At 47.3% G+C, this 19,017-nt stretch overlaps 1 protein-coding gene across 1 annotated transcript in view; it reads right to left on the bottom strand.

The window, feature by feature from the left end:
- Positions 1-19,017, bottom strand: part of nr5a2 (nuclear receptor subfamily 5, group A, member 2) — a 48,771-nt gene that overhangs the window by 11,846 nt on the left and 17,908 nt on the right. Inside the window, exons 6-7 of the mRNA XM_018753955.2 lie at positions 8,208-8,327; positions 3,867-4,014 (exon numbers count right to left, since the gene is read on the bottom strand). Coding sequence (XP_018609471.2) covers positions 3,867-4,014; positions 8,208-8,327 — 268 coding nt within the window. The remainder of the gene's footprint in view (positions 1-3,866; positions 4,015-8,207; positions 8,328-19,017) is intronic.

Here is a 19,017-nt window from a genome sequence, read left to right as displayed (position 1 = left end):
GAGAAGCAGCTTTTTTCATGGAATCAACACATTTTGAGTTTGTTGTTTCAGCAGATTGCCAGCTGACCTCCGTCCCGTGTTGGAGCAGGGACTTCACAGGATGCGGTGGAAATGATAATGAGAAAACCCAGTGGCCGATCAGTCACCCCCAACCCCCACCCACTCCATCAGCACCAAAGGAATAACCAACCAAGGGTTTCTGAAGGCCGTGAATCCATCGCCTCGGTGTACCGTAGAATGGATGTGCGGTGAAAAGAACTCGGCTCGCACGGTAACTCACGTTAACGCCCCTTGCAATCGCGATCGGTTCAAATGACCTGTTCAAATGCAATAATAATGATACTGTAAAGTTCATTTATGAATTGCCCGCTCTTCATTACAGTTTACAATCTTAAAAAGCTGTACAGTTTTTAAAGATTCATTCTTTAGAAATATAGCCAAGTGTATAATAACTGCAAGCAAACCAGGCAATCAAAATAAACTTTACGGGCTCTTTTGGATGGCCGCTAAGAGTCAAAGTGTCAATGGTAAGAGAAAACCGTTGGAAAAAAAACAAATTTTTGGTCTTCCGTGTGTTTTTGACACCGAAAGCGGAGGGTGTGCTATCATTTGGTGGTCCGAACGCTGAGTCCTCCCAGGCACACCCCCACCCCCGAGCCCCAGCACCCTCTGGGAGCACTTCTGAAACAGGCCTGGACTTTGTTTGCTTACTTGTTTCTGACAAGCCGTGAGTGTGCTGCTTTACTGAAAATTACACGTGACAGGGCCTGACCCCACATGTGGGGGCGACATCTCGCTTGCGAGACTGTAGTTTTAACCCCATCTCTCTCTGTCCACCCCGCAGTTGCACACGAATCGCACGCACAAATACACGAGGGGAGGCACGCTGAGCAACGCAGGCACAAACATGCGGATGACGCACAAACGCACTCTCGCACGCTCACTTCGACAGATCGCACCCTCCTCTGCCGAAAGACCGTGCCGGACACCGGGACACGGCCGACGGCGCAATGACACGACAGAGGTTATGCGAGTCCGCTGGCAGAGGACTGTACCAGTCTGCGGGGCAGGGGGAGGCTGGCAGGGCGCCCATCTGCCGGACTGTCAGAGAGGTGCGCGTGAGCCCGTCCTTGCGTTCCTGAGGCCTGACGCGAGCTTGGCGGGTGGGAGGTCGAGGCTATTCATGTCATTATTTACCCATTGATATAGCCTTCAGTCTGACAGAGTGGAAACATTTGATTGTATGCAGAGACAAATGGGAGACGGAGGTGTGCCCGGCCTGGCACCTCCAAACTGCCTGCTGAGTCCCGGTAAGACAAGTGGCTTCCTCTCGGTCAACTGATTTCCATCCTCAGCTTTATCGGCACTTGGCTTTACAAAGAGGCCCTTGGTAGCGGACATTGACGGATCGAGGCACCTTTCATCGCTGATGGAATAGACCAGGTGAGATGTACAGAGCTGAACGCATGTCAGGCCTGGGAAATGTGACTTTGATTTCCTTTAAAAGGCCTAATCTGTAAAGCTTCGAGAAGAACAAGCGTCATGTATATAAGCGGGCGAGGAGGATTTATGCTGGAAACGCGAGGCCGTGTCTGACTTTGCGGGAGTGAGAATTGAGCTGGGGCTCAAACGAGGCCTCCCGTGCCCTTTTCAGTATGGCCTTTCGTTGACCGCTGCTTCCGCTGCACATCCATTTAAAGTTTGCATGATCACAACACTGCCGGTGGTGCTGCAGTGAACTTTCTTCTCAGCTCGAAAGTGAGTTGACATACTTTATATCCCGTATAACTGTTTCATTCACGGTAGGACATGTAAAATGTGAATTACAATCACATTTATTCACTGAGCAGACAACTCTTCTACAAAGTGACATAGAGTGACTACTATGTAGTATTCAGTCGACGTCTTTACGGGGCAACTTACAATGCTAGAAATAGTGCGGTAAACTCCCTACGATCATTCGTACACCTGTACAGCAGAGCAATGCAACATCCACATATATACACACTGTGGGCAATCTAGAGTAGCCAGTTCACTTAGAACATGTCTTTGGAGTGTGGGAGGAAACGGGAGCTCCTGGAGGAAAGCCACACAAACACGGGAAGAAGATGCAAACTCCTCGCAGACTGAGCAGGATTCAAACCCACATCTGAACGCGCAGCCCAGGACTTGTGAGGCACCAGCACTACTACCAGCGCCAGGAGGCTGCCAACCATAAAATACATTTCAAAATTACTGTTAAAACATAATATTTAAATACAGTGAACATTACAAACGTATTGCAGAAAGAAAGATGATTATTAAGTGTTCAATAAAAAAATTATTTATGAGCACAACTGCAAATGTTTGCTTATCCTAACGCAATAACTGAGTTAAGAAGAAGAAGAAGCAGAACAAAACTGGGTGAAAGGAAAGAATAATGAAAGTCCAGAGAACAAACCCCATGAAAGATTGCTTTCACGCCGGTGTGATTTACAAATTCATGCGGCCGCAGCGTTTACATGCTTCATTTCATTAACCCATTATTAATAGGCTCCTCAGTCGGACTGATGAATGAAAATATGCCCCGGTCTCCGCCGTCAGAGGTAACGATCATCAGCGTAGGTGTAATCTCACGGCTTGGTCTTTCTCACAGGCGAGTGCGCTCAGCTCACAGACTAAGACCCCATCATCATGGCCACAGGCTATACACATCCCTAAGGTGAGCTTTTCATTATGGATGATGTCTCCAAGAAATAATTTAGATAATCAACCCTCTACAAAAAGTAAAGAACGGTAAAAAGGAGAGAAAGACGAATCCCCTCAGACTAAGGCTGAATAGGGCTCGCCGGCTCAGGAAAAACATTTTGTTTCGGTCCGGCTTCTTTGTAATGTCTGCGCTGCAGAAGAAAGTCGCTCATTCTCTGTATGGTGAACGCACCTCAAGTATGAGCGCCGAGTTTTAATTTGCAGGCTCTCCGGCTGTTTGCTTCTGGCGAAGCATCGCGCTGTGCACGAGAGCCGGGCGCCGGGTCCGACTCCCTCGAATGAAGATGTGCAAAAAGAGCTCTTGGATGTGCTTTGTTAGGAAATAGCGCGGTCTTCACCGGCAAAGCCATAAGACCGCGGAGCAGTGCCCGTGGTGGGGTCTGCTCAACACGTTACCTTGACGTCCATGACTGATGCAGCCTTAACTAGCTACCGTAAGTGAGCACAGCATGTAATAATGCGAATAGCAGAATGACACAGCGGATGATGAATTACAGTCCACAAAAAACACATATTCCACGTGGAATACTGTGCTCTGGATTTCAGCACAAGGTGAAGAGGGTGCCTGCTGATGATAATGACAAACACCAAACCTCTGGGATTCCTCTTAGAGGTCAAGCCGAAGACCCGTTTGCATTCACTGTAGGCTGGAAGAGCGGAGTGCCTGGTGGACAGTGTTGTCACTCTGCCTTCTGCTTGGGAAACCAAACATTCGCTTTGGGTGCAGAAATGATTCATGTGTTTGACATACAACACTAGTGAAAAGTGCGAGTCCACCTGGGCAACCCGGGCAGCACTTGTATTGGACAAACTGGACAGACGAGTGAACGCGATGCAACCGACAAGTGTCTTACAGCTCTGGGATTTGCTGCAGAAGAGCCGGGAAGATGTGTGGGTTTGTTTGCTGATTACACTTGTTCACCAAATGCCTCGTGGAAAAAAATTTTGCCCGTTTGGGCAAGAAAGAGGGCTGTTAATGGAATGAAAGTGTATACAGCTACTCATGATAGAGTAGCACCATCCTAGGGTTCCAATCCAACCCAACCCAACCCAACCAAACCCAACCACCACCCTCGACTTCTGTGACACCAGAGGTCCACCTGTCCCCCAGTACTCACCCAGACTGAAGAGCACCAGGAACTTGAGGCAGACAAACTCCCGCTGATCGAACTGCAGAGACCGCAGCTTCGCCACCAGGTCCTGCGCGTGACCCATGAGGTTGCTGAGTGTGGCTCCAGCCTGGGAGGCGATCACTGCGTAGTCCACCTGCCAGAGGGGGGAGATCTCAGCACATCGCAGCGAGTCGGGACATTTCGAATGGCCTCATTCGCTATTACCCCTTACTGGAGCAGGTGACGTGAAGCGTCTCGCTCAGGATGTTCCTTCTGGGATCTGAACCTGCTTTGGGGGCTTTGGGTCCCATTTCTCAGTAACTCTTTACTCCGTTTACTATGCGCATCTCACGACGCATCTGGAGGCGTCACTGAGCGTTTCAGGTCTTTCAACTTGGCGTCACAGAAGCCAGGTAGAAACTTTAACGGACTGCTTCGTGAAGCCTTCATATAGAACTGCTAGATTGCCAACATCAATCTGAAGTCCAACTGAAGTCGATATTGTGAAGCTAAGCTAGGAGTTACTATACCCCACATTTCTTAGCCTCTTAACAACTGAACAAATGAATGAATATTAAATGTGTAAAATCGAAGTCTGATTTTAGGCAAACTCTACGCAATTCGACTAGAAAAAGGTACAGCAGGAGAAACGACCGTCTCACACATAGCACATATTTAGTGGATTTTGTGCGTGTTTTCACTTGTTCGCAAGTGACTTGTAGATTGTTACATTAGCACACTGAGTCTATGCACATTTTTTAGAGATCTAAACAAAGCTTTCAGGGCAAAGCTTAAAGGTTTTACACTTGCCATGCTGCTTTGCTCATTTACCCGCCAATGAAACGTTGTTGTGCGCTCTAAGGGGACTCAGCCTACAAGTTTGCGAGCTCTAAACTCATTTCTGGGCTTCCAGTGACTATGTTTACCCCTAACTCAAGGATACTTCAGCTGCAGATGAAGTCTGACAAGGCCACCGTACCACAGAAGTGTCCATATTTCGTTCTGTATAATGTACAGCATAATGTGTATTCATGCCTGCCTGGCAATCTGCTGCTTTTCTGCGCGTCTCCTCAAGCTGCTTCGTTTCAAGAACAGCTTTCTAGCTTGTTCTCCACCATACACAGAAACACACGCAACCTCTCTTGGAAAAAATAAAGAAATGACTGGGGAAGAGCAGGGTGGCAACAGCCGTGTTTGACTCTTAAGCGGCTCCGGTAAGCGCTCTTCCCTGACTCCCGGGGACCTCCGGCCCCGTCTCCGCGTAACGCGTGAGCGTGTCCGGCTGCGGCCTGGCCCGTACGGCACACCTCCGCTCAGCGGGGACTCGGAAGAAAGGCGAAGGGTGCACGGTAATGGAGGTGAACAGAGGCTTCGTGCTCTTTCCTTTCCCCGGTGCACGGACACCGGGGTCGGCGGGGGGGAAGGGAGGGGGGCGCACCGCCCCCGGGGGTTCCCCCGGCTCCTGGCCTACCCCCCCCTCGTCCCCATCAGGAAGGAGGAATCCATGGCCCACAGCTACACTTTCAGCTGCACTTAATATCTGCAGCAGCAGCAAATTTGTCTGGGAGGCAAGTCCTCAGCTGCCATTCACTGTAAGCAGGCCATATTAAATTTTTATATTTATTGACAATTCATTACCATAATTGACTGCACTTGGGTTTCTGCAAGAAGGTAGACGGCTGCCTCCGAAGCGCAAGACAGAGTCCCCCGTGCGGGATTTCCAATTAAAAATGAGGCCGATCGGAATTTATTTATTGTGTAAATATGATGAGTGGAATTTTTTCAGATGAGGCCCGAGAATCCCAGCAGCGCATCGGCACCTGCTTTTTTTCCACCCTGCACTCTGGTTTTTTAAGACTGTAAAAAAATTATGAGTCAGTGAAAAGCAGAGCGCAACCCCCACACACCCAGCCTCCTCCTCCAGAGGTGTCAATCAATTTACATAAAATCAACTGTGCATGAAATAATGAAATAAAAACGTGGCTCCTGTCTCTGCGCTCTCTATTATATCTCATGCCGCAATAAAAGGCCTGTCATGGAGAGCTGACAGTAAACATATCTGTCGCATACATTCATTTTCCACACGTGAAAAAAAATGCACCCTGTCCACACGGCAAACCGAATGTTTTTCTGAACAAAACAGCACGTTTCGCTTGAGAACGCGAAGCCGCACGTGTTCACACGTTGATTCCATCCGCTCGTCAATAAAGCTGTCGGGAGACGATTACCATTTCCGAGCAACGCTACAAAGGCAAGTGGGCGAACGAGGCCTATTAAAGGCGATAATCGTGTGATTTCTGAGAGGGTTTTTACTGAGCTCTGAAAAGATTTGGACATGGACTCACCTGAAGATTAATGCACGAATATGTTCAGTCTTAATTTCCATTTGATTCTTGTATGAAATAGCCAGAAAAATTTGTTTGCGGGAATAACAAAACAAGCACGTGTTAAATATGACTTCCCGATCGCCACGGCTACTGCAGGTTCACAACTTAAATTTACTCATTTAGCCGACGCTGTTCTCTCAAGCAATTTATAATGTTGCGATACTTACAATTATTTACCCATTTACACTGCTGGGTAATTTTGGAAGAGCAATTTAGGGTAAGTGCCTTGTTTAGGGATACTATAGCTGGAGAAGGGATTTGAACCTGTAACCTTTGGATTTAAAGTCTCAGCTCTAACCAATCTGTGTCTTAAAATGTCACTAATGAGAATGTTTTTTGTCTTCATCATAAAAGATTCCATTTTTGACAACTCAGAGGGGAGCGAAGAGGTTAAAGGTTCAGATTTCAGGAGGGGGACTAACACCTTGTTTGTGCTAATATAGCGGAGTAAATGCGCACAGAGGTGTAAGAGTCCAAGATGTTTATTGTTACTTGGGATCATTTTTTCTACGAAACGCATTCCCGTCGATCCGTGTTTACGCGCCGATCGGTTTGCTTCCGAGGACCAGGGGAAGCGTGGCGCTGACAGCTGAGACGCGGCGTTCCACCACTGACAGCTGGCCACATGCACCGAACTAGTCCATCTAGGACACAGGGCTGCTGTCCCCCGCGCTCTGCTCCGAGGACTTGGCGGGAATTTTGGGATGTTTGCACTGAGAAAGCAGACGACTCCTCTCTGACGTCACCCGAGAGCTTCGCTCCATCCCTGGAATTTCGTAAAGGTGACAAAACCTTCACGCATCATTTTCCCACCCAGTTTACTGTGCACATGCTTCTGCAACACAGTTATTGCTTGTTCTTCCTGTGTTTTTCTAATTAACCCCACGCAACCCCTGCACTCGTTTTGGGGAGAACACGTGTGGCTCTGGTTAAGGAGACTGCTGCTGGTATGAGGTGGCTGTCACTCGGAGCCCCTTACAGAATACTGGGGAATAATGAAGCCACCCCCCCCCCCCCCCCGCCGCCCCCGCGCTTGCACAGGCCCTTCAATGCCAGCTGTTCATTAACCAAAATATGCAAACGAGGCCGGGCCCCTGCTATCTCGCGCCTCACGGTCAGTCTTCACTTATCAAATACGAAGCGAGCGGCGATGGGGAGCGGGGGGGAGGAATCTGTGATCCCCCCACACACACAAACGTACACACCATCCCCACCGGCTGCCCCCTGCATGAGTAGGGAGAAGAAAGGATGACAGCGATTTTGGGGCCTCTGCGCCTCGCGCCATGCTAGGAACGCGGAGATCAAAATAGCCTCGCTGGTCGCCTGGAGGGAGCCCGTCTCGCTCGGAACGGCACCGTCAAAGACGACACGTGACCGACCGGCGTCCGCCACGAACAGCCCGAGGGCAGGACCGGGCCTGCGGAGGAAGCTCGGACAACACGCTTACGCTAAAGCGTTTCATCGTGATCTGCGCACGATTACGCTAACGTGCGAAACAGTTGCGTTCACAATCGGGATCTGTCGAAAGGCAAAGCAGAATGTTTGCGATTATAGCTAGCTAAACTACAAAAGACTAGTCACGGTCCTGCCTATTTGTTCAGCTAGTGATGCTTTGGAAATGGAAAAAGAACCCAAGTTCTGCTGTGCTCGGTGTACCGGCTGCTCCTAAGACCTCGGTCCAGAAAGTGAGGGTGTCGCTTCAAAGCTGAATCCCAAACTCTTTAACACAGATGACTGCTGCCTGCTTAACTCCCTGCTTCGTTTATTTTCAGAGTCTTGATAAAAAATGCATCACTGATTGCTGCGACCTCATTGATCTCTATCCACAGCAGAAGTGTAATATATTTTTAATGGAGCGCTGACCGCTGGAGTTGAGCGGTCAATAAGGCATTAGCGCACGCCGATTCACTCACTCGCCAGGTGTCGAGCAGCGCCGTCCGTGCGCTCTCAGGCGACTCACCTGTTGACCAGTAACCAGGAGGATGGAGCCATCTTTCGCGTGGACCACTTGTCGGAAAATGTGGTCTAGGATCAGGAGTTCGCTCCAGCAGTTCTGGAGGAGCTTCATTTGGTCGTCAACCTGCCGATAAAGAGAGTGTAAAATCAGCAGGTGTGTGTGTTCAGCTGCACTGTCCCTCTACGCTCACTTCCTTTCACAAACATATTTAGTAAAATGTCCAAGTGTCGTGTCCACGCCCGCACCACGGTCGACAGCACCTGACTGAGCGCTCGCCTTTAAAAGAGCCTCCTCAGCTCCGGTACAATCGCGGAATCGCGCCGAGGCAACCGTCCCTCCTGGGCTACGTCTAGTTCTTCCTCGTCCCTTGCTTCCCGTCTCCGTCTCCCGGCTTTCGACCCTTCGCTTCGCCCCCTGACCACGTCCTTGGATCCTCGCTCTCACTCTGACCATCGATCGACCGACTCTTCGCCCGTCCCCGACGAGAACTTGCCTGATCCCTTAGTTCCCGACGACCGAGCCTGCACTTGGGTCCAGCTGCCCCCGCGTCCTCGGTTCCACGTGACACCGAGGAATAGGACTGAGTGCAATTGTATTTGTTTGGAAAAAATGTCTTTGTTTAGAGTTCAGGCAACTCCCAAAATAAGTGTTTGAGAAGGCATTACATGTATGACAATTAAAAGGAATTGTGGAATGTCTGGACACCCTTCTGGAATTTATTCCATAGTGCTATATGACCGCACCTGTGAAACACTGCAAAGGTTTGACCTTCTGCCCTTGTTTCATGTTTTATGTACCTGGATGCATTTGCAACTTTTCAGCATACGCTCCTTGTCTCTATGCTGCGGTGACCCAGTTTTGTTCACAAAACTAAACTAATAAAAAAAAGGTTCACTCGTAGAAGTCCGGCCACTGCTGTCCCGCGGAACACGGGGAGCCGGGAAGGCTGAACCCAAGTGCAGCGCTGTTTATCTGAAGTATGAGGGAAGAGGCAAGTTCTCAAAACCAGGGACAGGCGAAGGGTCGGTCGATTGGCGAACAGGACAGGAACGAGGATTCACGGACGTGGTCGGAGAATGAAGCAAGGAGTCAAAAACCGGAGATCGTGAACAGAGAATAGAGTAAGTGTGTGCGCAAGGTAACGCGAGGAAGGGCGGTTGTCCCTAACGAGATTCCGCAACGGTACGGGAGTTGAAGAGGGTCTTTATAGGGTGAGCGATTACTCATGAGCTAGTGCGGAGTCAGGTGTTGTCGCTTGTGTTGTGGGTGTGGACGTGACAAGTGGCATAAAGACATAACGCACAAAGGCGCACAAACCCGCATTACCGAGAGTTTGGGCAGGAAAACAAGTCTATGGTAAATAGTAGAATTATGGGAAAAAGTAATTAAGTGTTTAACTGTTGGGGGGATTTACGGGGAATATTATGGGGTAGCTGTGTTTGCTAGTGGGAAAGGGGAAAAAGCCTGTGGGTGCTAAGCAGGCTATGAAAACTGGCTTGAGGTAAAGGTTCTTGAGGAATAGGGGTCCTTGGACCAAGAGCATTATTTCCCTCTGCGCTGGTGTTCCAGCAAATGTTCGTAATGAACGCTGCCTGTGAGTCCTTCTTCACCGCATCTGAACCCAGAGCGCAGCCACAATATTGAGTCTGTTACTTAATGGAGTTGTATGCAGATTTGCTTCGTTGCTGGGAAACACGTGCTCCTGTGTTCATATACCTTGGGGTGTATCGCAGAGCCAAAGAGAGGAATGTGGTTTATTTTCTCGTGTGAAACCCACACACAGGAACAACCTCTCTGCGTTGTTGTGATACGTCTCTATTAGTCACTGCTGTTTAATTTATCTGTTTACCAATGACACCTAACTGTGAAATTGTTCATTATTTATAATGATTAAGTTGAAGACTACCTGCTAGACTAGGGTCCAGAGTGCCGCGGGACAAGGTGCCCATTGTCGCCACTGCTGTTTCCCATACCCCCGTGTTAATAATTACACAACACGGCTGCAGGGAAGAAGAACGCGCTTTCAAGGAAAAGCCGGGGGAATGCGGAAAAAAATGATGCATCCGGACCCATTTCCAAAAACAAACACCATTCTGTTGATACCTTTATCTGAGTTGTGGAAATGGACAACTGGACCACACTGAACCGAAAAATGGGGTGGCCCTTCTGTTTAAAAAACCTCACAGGGTGCGTTTGGCAGCTTGTGACAACCTCCTCCAGCCGCACATTTTTGGGGAGGAGGGATGAACTACTGATAACCATGTCCATAATAGAAGAATTACACACACACACACACACACACACACACACACACACACACACATTTTCAGAACCGCTTGTCCTATACGGGGTCGCGGGGAACCCGAGCCTACCCGGCAACACAGGGCGTAAGGCCGGAGGGGGAGGGGACACACCCAGGACGGGACGCCAGTCCATCGCAAAATAGAAGAATTAAATGATTAGGAAATTAGGAAATCCCAAATATCAAGGAAGATGAAAGTTTTGGAAAATTTGTATTAAATTAACAAGTGTTCTTGGTAGGCGTATGATATAACTTTGAATGACCCTTTTATGTTTACAGGGAGAAACATTCATATTTTTACTTGTTTTGGCTGCAAAAAAGTTTCTTTTATCGTACACAGCCATAACAAAAATGAAACTTCTGGTGTTTGACTTATCTGGTCTACAGTGGATGGGAATGTGAAACAGAGCTTTGACTTCATCATTGCTGTAATGAAAGTTATAAAAATGAGCTACACCTTAGTTTCTGCTCAAACCTATACCAGATGAATAAAGGATTTTGTATAAAGCGTGTGAAGAAATGCTTTCGAAGATGGAGGGAAATGTGAACGAAAATCCCGCAGTGACCTTTCAATCAGTTCAACCCTTGGTTTGTCATCTTTGGCTGAATTTCAGAACTTGATTTTGAACCAATATTCAATTAGCAGATGCTGAATAAATAAAGGGTATGGCATGATGGTGTAGCGGGTAGTGTTGATCCCTTGTACCACCTGGGCTGTTAGTACGTAGGTTTGAGCATAGCTCAGTCTGTGTGAGTTTGTAAGTTCTCCTTGTGTTTGTATGGGCGTCCTCCCAAAGCGCGAAGATGTGTCTCAGGTTCGATGGTGAGTCTAAATTACCTGTAGCGTGTAAATGTGTCTGTGCGTGTGGCCACCTCATGATGGACTGGGATCCTGTCTAGGGCCTCCCTTATGATGCCTTGCACCCCGGGTTTCTGGGAAGTCCTCCACAGAGCCAAAACCATGACTTGGACAAGCGTTTAAGGAAATAACGTGATAAAATAAACAGTTCTTTTAAAGGGACCGTGAGATATTAGCTTAATGCCGAATTCTACTGAAAATGAAACGGCAAAGGGAAAGAAAAAAAGAGATCTATGCTGGTTCTCTCTCTATTGTATGTCCTAATTCAGGGTTGCGGTGGTCCGGAGCCTATCCTGGAAGAAAAGGGCACCAACCTAGGCAGCATACACTCAGATGGGACCAGAACAATGTTATACTCCTATCAGTTCCCTTTACAGAGTAAACCTGGCAGTGAAGAAAACGTCCATTAAAAAGAGCTGGAGAACAGGTCTTTGTGAGGCTATGGCTTGAACCTCCTTAAACTTGCAAAATGTTGCCAGGGGCACCGTGTGGAGCTCCTCACGTTTGACGTGTAACAGTCACCCCCGTGTCACAGGCCCCGTGCCGCCAGCGCTGCTGTCAGAAGCGAGAGGCATCGACTAGGCCGGCCTTCAAAGCGCCATGTCTCGGCTGGAGAGTCGCTATCAAAGGCCTTTCCTCTATGTCTCTCGCTGGCTGGGGACCCTTCGTGAAGCAGGCTGTCAAAAACGGACAACTAGTGCTGTGCGGGGGGAAGCGGCAAACCCGAGATGAGACAGGGAGCAGAGACAGAGAAATGGCGCTGACCTTTTTAAGGAGAACAGACAACACCGTTTCCCTGACCGTACCCTTTGTTTGTACTGTCACTGGGGTCGGGATGCCGGCGCTTTCATCTCGGATGCGGCCCCTTCCCCTCTTGCGCACGTGCTCTCACTCCCTTCTGAGGAAGCAGAGGCAGGCAAGGGGAAAAACACTGTCAAACACGCCATTCCCCTTAAACAAGCTCACTCAGTCTAAAGGTTGTTCCGGTTTATTCAAACTCAAATGTTTGTGGAACTGAAAAATTCTGCATTAAGCCAATAATGGCGACAACACACATGCAACGTGGTTTTGTCGGGACTCAGATTGTGCTCACACAGGAGATGTACACAGCGTTAGATGCTCATAAAAAGGAGCAAAGGCTACCCGAAGAGAGCACGGTGCAAATGACAAATACATATTCTGATCTGAAACATTATGTGAAATACATTTTTGTGTTATATACCTGCTATGTCATTTATTTAAAGAAGTGTGTCCAAAACTGAACTGATTTGCAGGCTATTATAAGCAGTAAGGCATGGTATTACTATTTTTCATATATAATCACCTGAAACCACTGTATCATAATGAATAAAAAAAATCATACATAATAAAAGCAGAAATGTATGGTTTGTCATGATGTCAAAAGTTCTCCAGACCTCTCATATAGGAGCTACTTGGCAAGGACTGTCTCAGCACTGCAAAGTTAACAGTAATAAATGTGTCAGAACTGAAACTTTATGATGCAAGAATATTTTTGTTACTACATATAGCTATATGTACATATATATACACATTTACATTTATTTATTTAGCAGACGCTTTTCTCCCAAGCAACTCCTAATGAACTCTATGTAGTGTTATCAGCCCACACACCTTATTCACCAAGGTGACTTACACTGCTAGATACACTACTTACACTGCATCACTCATCCATACATCAGCCATACATATATATATAATGTCTGCATGTATGTATATATATACTGTATATATGTATATCACTGAAAAGATTAATATTGTTTACTTTGTGCTCCCTTACAAAGTCACTGACAGTCAGTCACTATCGAAAAGATGAAATTCAGTGTAAAATCAGTGAAATTTCACCTCTAAATGGTAGCGGGCACTATTGAGTGACTGCAGACCCACTCAGCACCGAGACCGGCAGATAACAACGCATATCACCGCAACCTGACCTTTCACAGTTGCTGTGTCTAATTTGAAGGGCACAATACAGTACGTCCTTGAAACGATGATGGTCGACATCCAAGCGTTCTCCATGGCGCCGCCCTAGAGGAAGGCAGCACAGACACAGCTCGTATTATGGGCCTCTTCAATTGGCACGTGGCTGGCAGTCTGTCTGTCTGTCCGTCTGTCTGTCTGGCAGCTCCTTATTCCTCTTTCGTCCTAGTACCATTTCAGCAGCAAGCATCCTGGGATATCAAGCAGCAGGCCAGTGGAGACCTCTATCTCCTCACTCCTATTCCACCCTTAAAGGTGGCACCTAGAGGCCAACAGGGACCATTCGACATTGGCCCGTGGCAGTAATCATTAAGGACCTGCACTTGTAACCAAAAGGTATCCAGTTCATGGCAAAGAAGGGACCTTGAAAGAAGCACTAAACCTGCCCTGCCTTGCCAAATGTCAAGCTGTAAAAACATGTAGAAACTGTTCTATTCTCCGCGTCTACTCAATGACAAGGAAACTCTTTCAATTAAAATTCCACGCAGATTTATGCTGTTAAGGGTCCTAGCCCTATGACAAATTGAAGTGCGGCTACCAGCATTAGCCAGCGGAGCTCTCAAAACGCCCGGTTCAAGACTACTGGCGCGTCAAAGTAATTTCAGAAGTAGGCAGTTTGCTGACATTCAATATAAATTTGCTTATTTTAGAAAAAAGATTAGACTGCTTTAAAACAGAAGAGGCGGATTATGTAGGTTGGAAAATGCTTGCTTCTCAGGTGGAGTCGCGCCAGGTCGTTCTCGGCCTGTGAAATGAAACCAAATGGTATTCTGCCGTCCAACTGGGAGGATTTATAAGTCCTCGTAATTCATGGCACAGGTGCGCACGGTGCTAGATTAGTAAATGCAGGCGCTGGGAGGGCCAGTTGCCGCAGTGAATGAGAATCAGCGAGACCTCTCTGTGGGAGGCCCTTATTGGCTCCACAGGGTCAGCAGGCATCAATCAGGCGGTGCGGGCGGGGGTCGGCCGGGCTCTGGGAGGGCCGGTCTGACGGACGGCCTGATCGATATCGTTGAGGCATGGAGATTGATCAGTTCCCACGGTGACCACATTAACAGACCCGTGAGGGCGACCCCTGACCCTTACTAGAGATTCCATTCGTTAGGAATCTCGCGTCTGGCCGCGGTACGGGCAAAATACTAAGAAGAAGCTCTTCTGCTGCAGTCCTGATATTTTCAACCCTGATTCATTTAATACGACTCTTACACTGTAAACCACAGTAAAACACTGCATTGTCAAAAAGCTTGATAATATGCATCAATAAGCTATTGTTCTACTTTGTTTTTTGATTACTGTAAGAAAACATGAAGTGCAGATCATTGAGCTGAATGGGTTCATGAGCTGAATGGACTGGACATAATAACCAAAGGAAAGAAAAGGTATAAAATGCAAACAGCTCAATGGAGCACAAAGGGATACAGAACAGTCCTTAGTCATCTAATAAACCCAGCTACCTTAGACAGAAGGTACTACCATTCTTGAATCAACAGAGTAAATGTGGTCTCCAGTTTAAAGAAAAGCTTGCTATTTTAGGAGTTAAACTAGTAAATTATAAACAAAGAAAGAAAATCACTGAGAGCGTTAACAGAAAAGCACTGATTTGTATGCTATTAATTTGTTTGCTATTAATAAGTAGGAGAATTTAGGGCAAACAGGAAACTCACTAAGGTTTCCATATTCTGTGTTATGGTTTGTCAGATACATGTTCTTAATAATGTTAAAAAAATGGTCTCTGAGCCTCCAACATGGGATTTGAGGGTTTAAATCCAAGAAGCTATCGACTAATTATCAAAAAACAGTGGAGGCTAATCAATTATTCAGATGAACATTAGGTTCCTAACATACATGAAGCCATGGGAGCAAAATATCCCAGAAGAACCCTGAAACACAGCGACAGAACAATGCCTCCCTCCAAACTCGAAATGAGTTCTTACTGTTGGCTTGAGGTATTGATCTCTTCGCTATGTGCAATCTACAAGGCGGTGCTCCGCATCGCTGGAGCCCTGCATGATTTCTTACACGTTTTATTTTATGCATTGTTTTGCCTGATTTCAGAATTTATGGGTATCGTTATTACGTACGTACGTGTGTGTGTGTGTGTGTGTGTGTGTGTGTGTGTGTGTGTGTGTGTGTGTGTGTGTGTGTGTGCGTGCACGGTTGGGGCACATTGATAAACACAGGGAAATCATGTGTCATCAGGTCAGGGGGGAACAACTACAAAATGTCCCTCCTCTTTCCTTCCTGAATTACCTGCACTGAGGAGCACACCTTCAGCTCCATGAAATATAGCACAGCACAGGTGCCTGCACCTGTACCGTGCCTAAATGTCTAGAGGCGTATCTGTAGCATGCATTGTAAGGTACACCCAAAATCATTAATTCTAAACAGCTGGGCTTTTTTTCAGTGGTAACTTGTCTACTATATATTGCTGTAGGCTAAACGAATATACCTGACTCGTGTGCTGCAGTAAATCGTTAAACGAGTGTAAATTAAACCATACGACCGTATTTTGTCAGTGCCAATAATTCCGTGTGCCAAAAATTGTTCAATCGCCAGTTTTACACTTTTAAAACACAAATCAAAGAAAAGCACTGAACACCGCAACGTCTTGGCGCGCTCTTCCAGTGACGCACCCTATACCGGTCGCTTTCCACATCGACAAAACTAATGAAATGCACAAAAAGTCCCGTAGAGGCAGACAAAGGCTTCTCGAGCAATATATCCCTCTACAATCTATGACACTGCTAGGTGCCACCGAATTACTAAAACATCTCCGAGCGTACGGAGCCAGTTCGCCTTTGTTCCAACGGCACTGTCAACACTTCGTCTCAGACTCTTCCAGGGGTCATTAAAGTTTGGACGACTTTGTTCACTCAGTGTTTCAGACATCATTTCATTCTTTCAGGAGGCTCCAGCATAGAAGAATTCCATTGTAACGCTCATTATTACAAAGAGCGGTGAATGGAAACAGTGCGCTGTGCCAACCCGTGTTCCACACAGAGCCACGAAGAAAGAGAAGATATAAAACGGAGTAATGAACAGGTGTTCTGTCCACGTTTAGCGACCGTGTTAAAGACATTTTCTGATGGAGGGCCTCACAAATTTTTGTACATCATAACTAATTGCGTACAGTGGTGCCTGTTGGAAAGAGACGTCCATAGAGCTCGAAGCTCATCCCGAACGTCAACTTTAATTTACGAACTAGCGAGCGAACTGAATGCTTTGCCGCGTCTCTCGCTTCGCTGGCCATCTATTGTCTTCTGAGCCGCGGTCCAAAATAGATGTTGCAAATACGTGGCAAAAATAGACGTGGTGGACAGCTGCTGACAGTCTGAGATGGAGTGAGCTGACAAAAGAGCAACCTCCCACATTAAAACTCAAACAACTAAGGGCAGGGGGTCCAAGCTCTTCCTCTAAACTCAACAAAGACCAGGATGAAGGAGAGAAATAATATGAAATTTATGTTTAGTGGGGTCTGCTTAAATTTTAACTTTCTTTCTTCATTATTAGTTTCCAAAATGACTTACAATGAATGTTGGACTTGCATACTTACTTAGACTGCTTACATTGATTTACCCATTTATACAGCTGGGTACCGTACCCATCCAGGGTAAGCGCCTTGCTCCAGGGTACTACGGAAGGACTGGGATTCGAACCATGTCCCTTTGATCATAAGGTGACAGCTTCAAGGCGCTACGCTACCTGCTGACCCCAAGTGCTCCTACCTGCTCCAAATACATCACGGAGGAGCGGCTGAAAGTTGTACGATCCGCATAAAACTGTCATGACCTACACGGGACATATCTATGAACTGAAAATATGCCACTCGGGCATGTTTCTGAAATGTGGCCACCGATGCCCCTAAATCAGCAACAATACCCCAATACACCACGCTTTACAATAAAGTGAAAGCAGGATAATTTAAGCTGTGCCTATGCTGATTTTAAACATCTATACTTCGTTTTGTATATTTATTCATTTAGCTGACACTTTTCTCCAACTTTTAACCTGATTTACCCTTTTACATAGGAGAGTCCCGCAGCTCCATTAACTACAGTACCTCTGTGTACACATGTGTACCTGTACGCCATCAAAGTAACAGATGCTGTATCACGAACAAATGCTCAATACCTGCCGAAAGTCAAGGCGCACGGTTCGCAGCACTTAAAAAAAGGAAAAGGAATGCACGCTTTGTGTGCTGCAAGTCCCAGTGTTAAAAAAGCAGCGCACCTGAGCTGATTTGTTAGCCAGCGTGCCGGTAAATCAGCTTCAAAGATGCACTTTGTTTACCAATTTCCCTCTCTCGGCTCTGTCGATTCCCGCGCTTTGCTGCAGCGCGCCGCAATCGGGGCTGCGTGCAACGCAAGACGCCATTAACGGCTCCTTCCCGCATCCTCCTCTTAACCAACCCGACAACCTGACAATCAAAAAAGGCTTTTATCACAATCAGCCCTAAAGAGAAGCTCACATTTTCTACAGTCTTTTTTTTTTTTTTTTTTTTTTTGCCAAGAAATAATAAAACGCTCAGGCACAGGCTTACAAACGTGAATCCCACGGTTCGAACTTTCAGAATTCGAAGGTGGAGAACAACTCCATCGACGGCGCTGTCGGGCAGCCGCTGAAAAGAGGCCCCGGCGTTGTATCTCAAGCAAGACAGCGTGGAAAACTCGGGCAGGATGGGTCTATCAGCGCTCGGCCAGGAACTGGCAGTCCATGACAACCCTTTTATCCCTCATCAAAGCAACAAGTGGATGAGCAGACTCTGCGGCCGGCGAACACTCCTCCTTCAAGTCTTCATGTCTCTCTGTAGGATTTCAGGCCCTAAATCTCTCCTTTTAACAAGTGCGCCCGTTTCCTCCGTCCGGCTGCCGGGGTCCCGGGGGAGCGGGACGAGGATTCCGAGACGCTCTGCCGTGCCGGGCTCACGGCAGGAAGGAGAAAGGAGCTCTGGGAAAGCGAACGGCAGATGAGACAGACTGGGCAGCAAGCTGTTCTTTTTTAAAAATAAAAATAAAAAAAAAAAACGTTTAGTTCAAAGCAACGGATGTCACAAACACTTTTAAAACCAACAGGTCATCTCATCAGGTTAATTTGCAGCTTCTTTCTGGGGGAAACAACAATAAAAACACAATCATAAGCTGTAGCGCTGCCTATAAACAAAAACCTTTGCCCTCGGCGCCACATTATTTATGAATGAGATGAGTTTTCTTTATTGCTCCGGCTGCAATCTTACCGTCAGAACAAGCAAGGTATCGTTAACGTACGACCGAAAGAGCGGCGTTAGAAAGGCCGGCACAAGGCCCGCTTCATCCAGGGTGGGGGTGGGAGGGGCCGAGGCTCAGAGGTTAAAGAGAGCCGAGCAGAAAAAAGAAAAAAAAAAAAAAAAAAAACAACATGTACGGGAGCAGGCCTTGCAAAAACTCACACGCCGTCTCCAATTGTGGCTGCTGGGACAGGGGGATATCATCTATCAGTGGACAAATGCAAGGATGAGAATGCTGCTCCTCAAATGAAATAATATATCTTTGAAAGCCTACGCCTGCGCCGGGCCCGGGGCCCATATATCAGGCCTGAGCGCCCGGTGGATCCGGTCCAGGGCCATTAACCTTCCACCTGTTTCCCCCTGTCCTTCACGACGTGCCCCTGCCCTTGGT

Source organism: Scleropages formosus, chromosome 9, assembly GCF_900964775.1.
Source record: "Scleropages formosus chromosome 9, fSclFor1.1, whole genome shotgun sequence".
NCBI lineage: Eukaryota > Metazoa > Chordata > Actinopteri > Osteoglossiformes > Osteoglossidae > Scleropages > Scleropages formosus.
The sequence above is the reverse complement of the archived record's forward strand: the minus strand, read 5'-3'. Positions and strand labels throughout refer to the sequence as shown.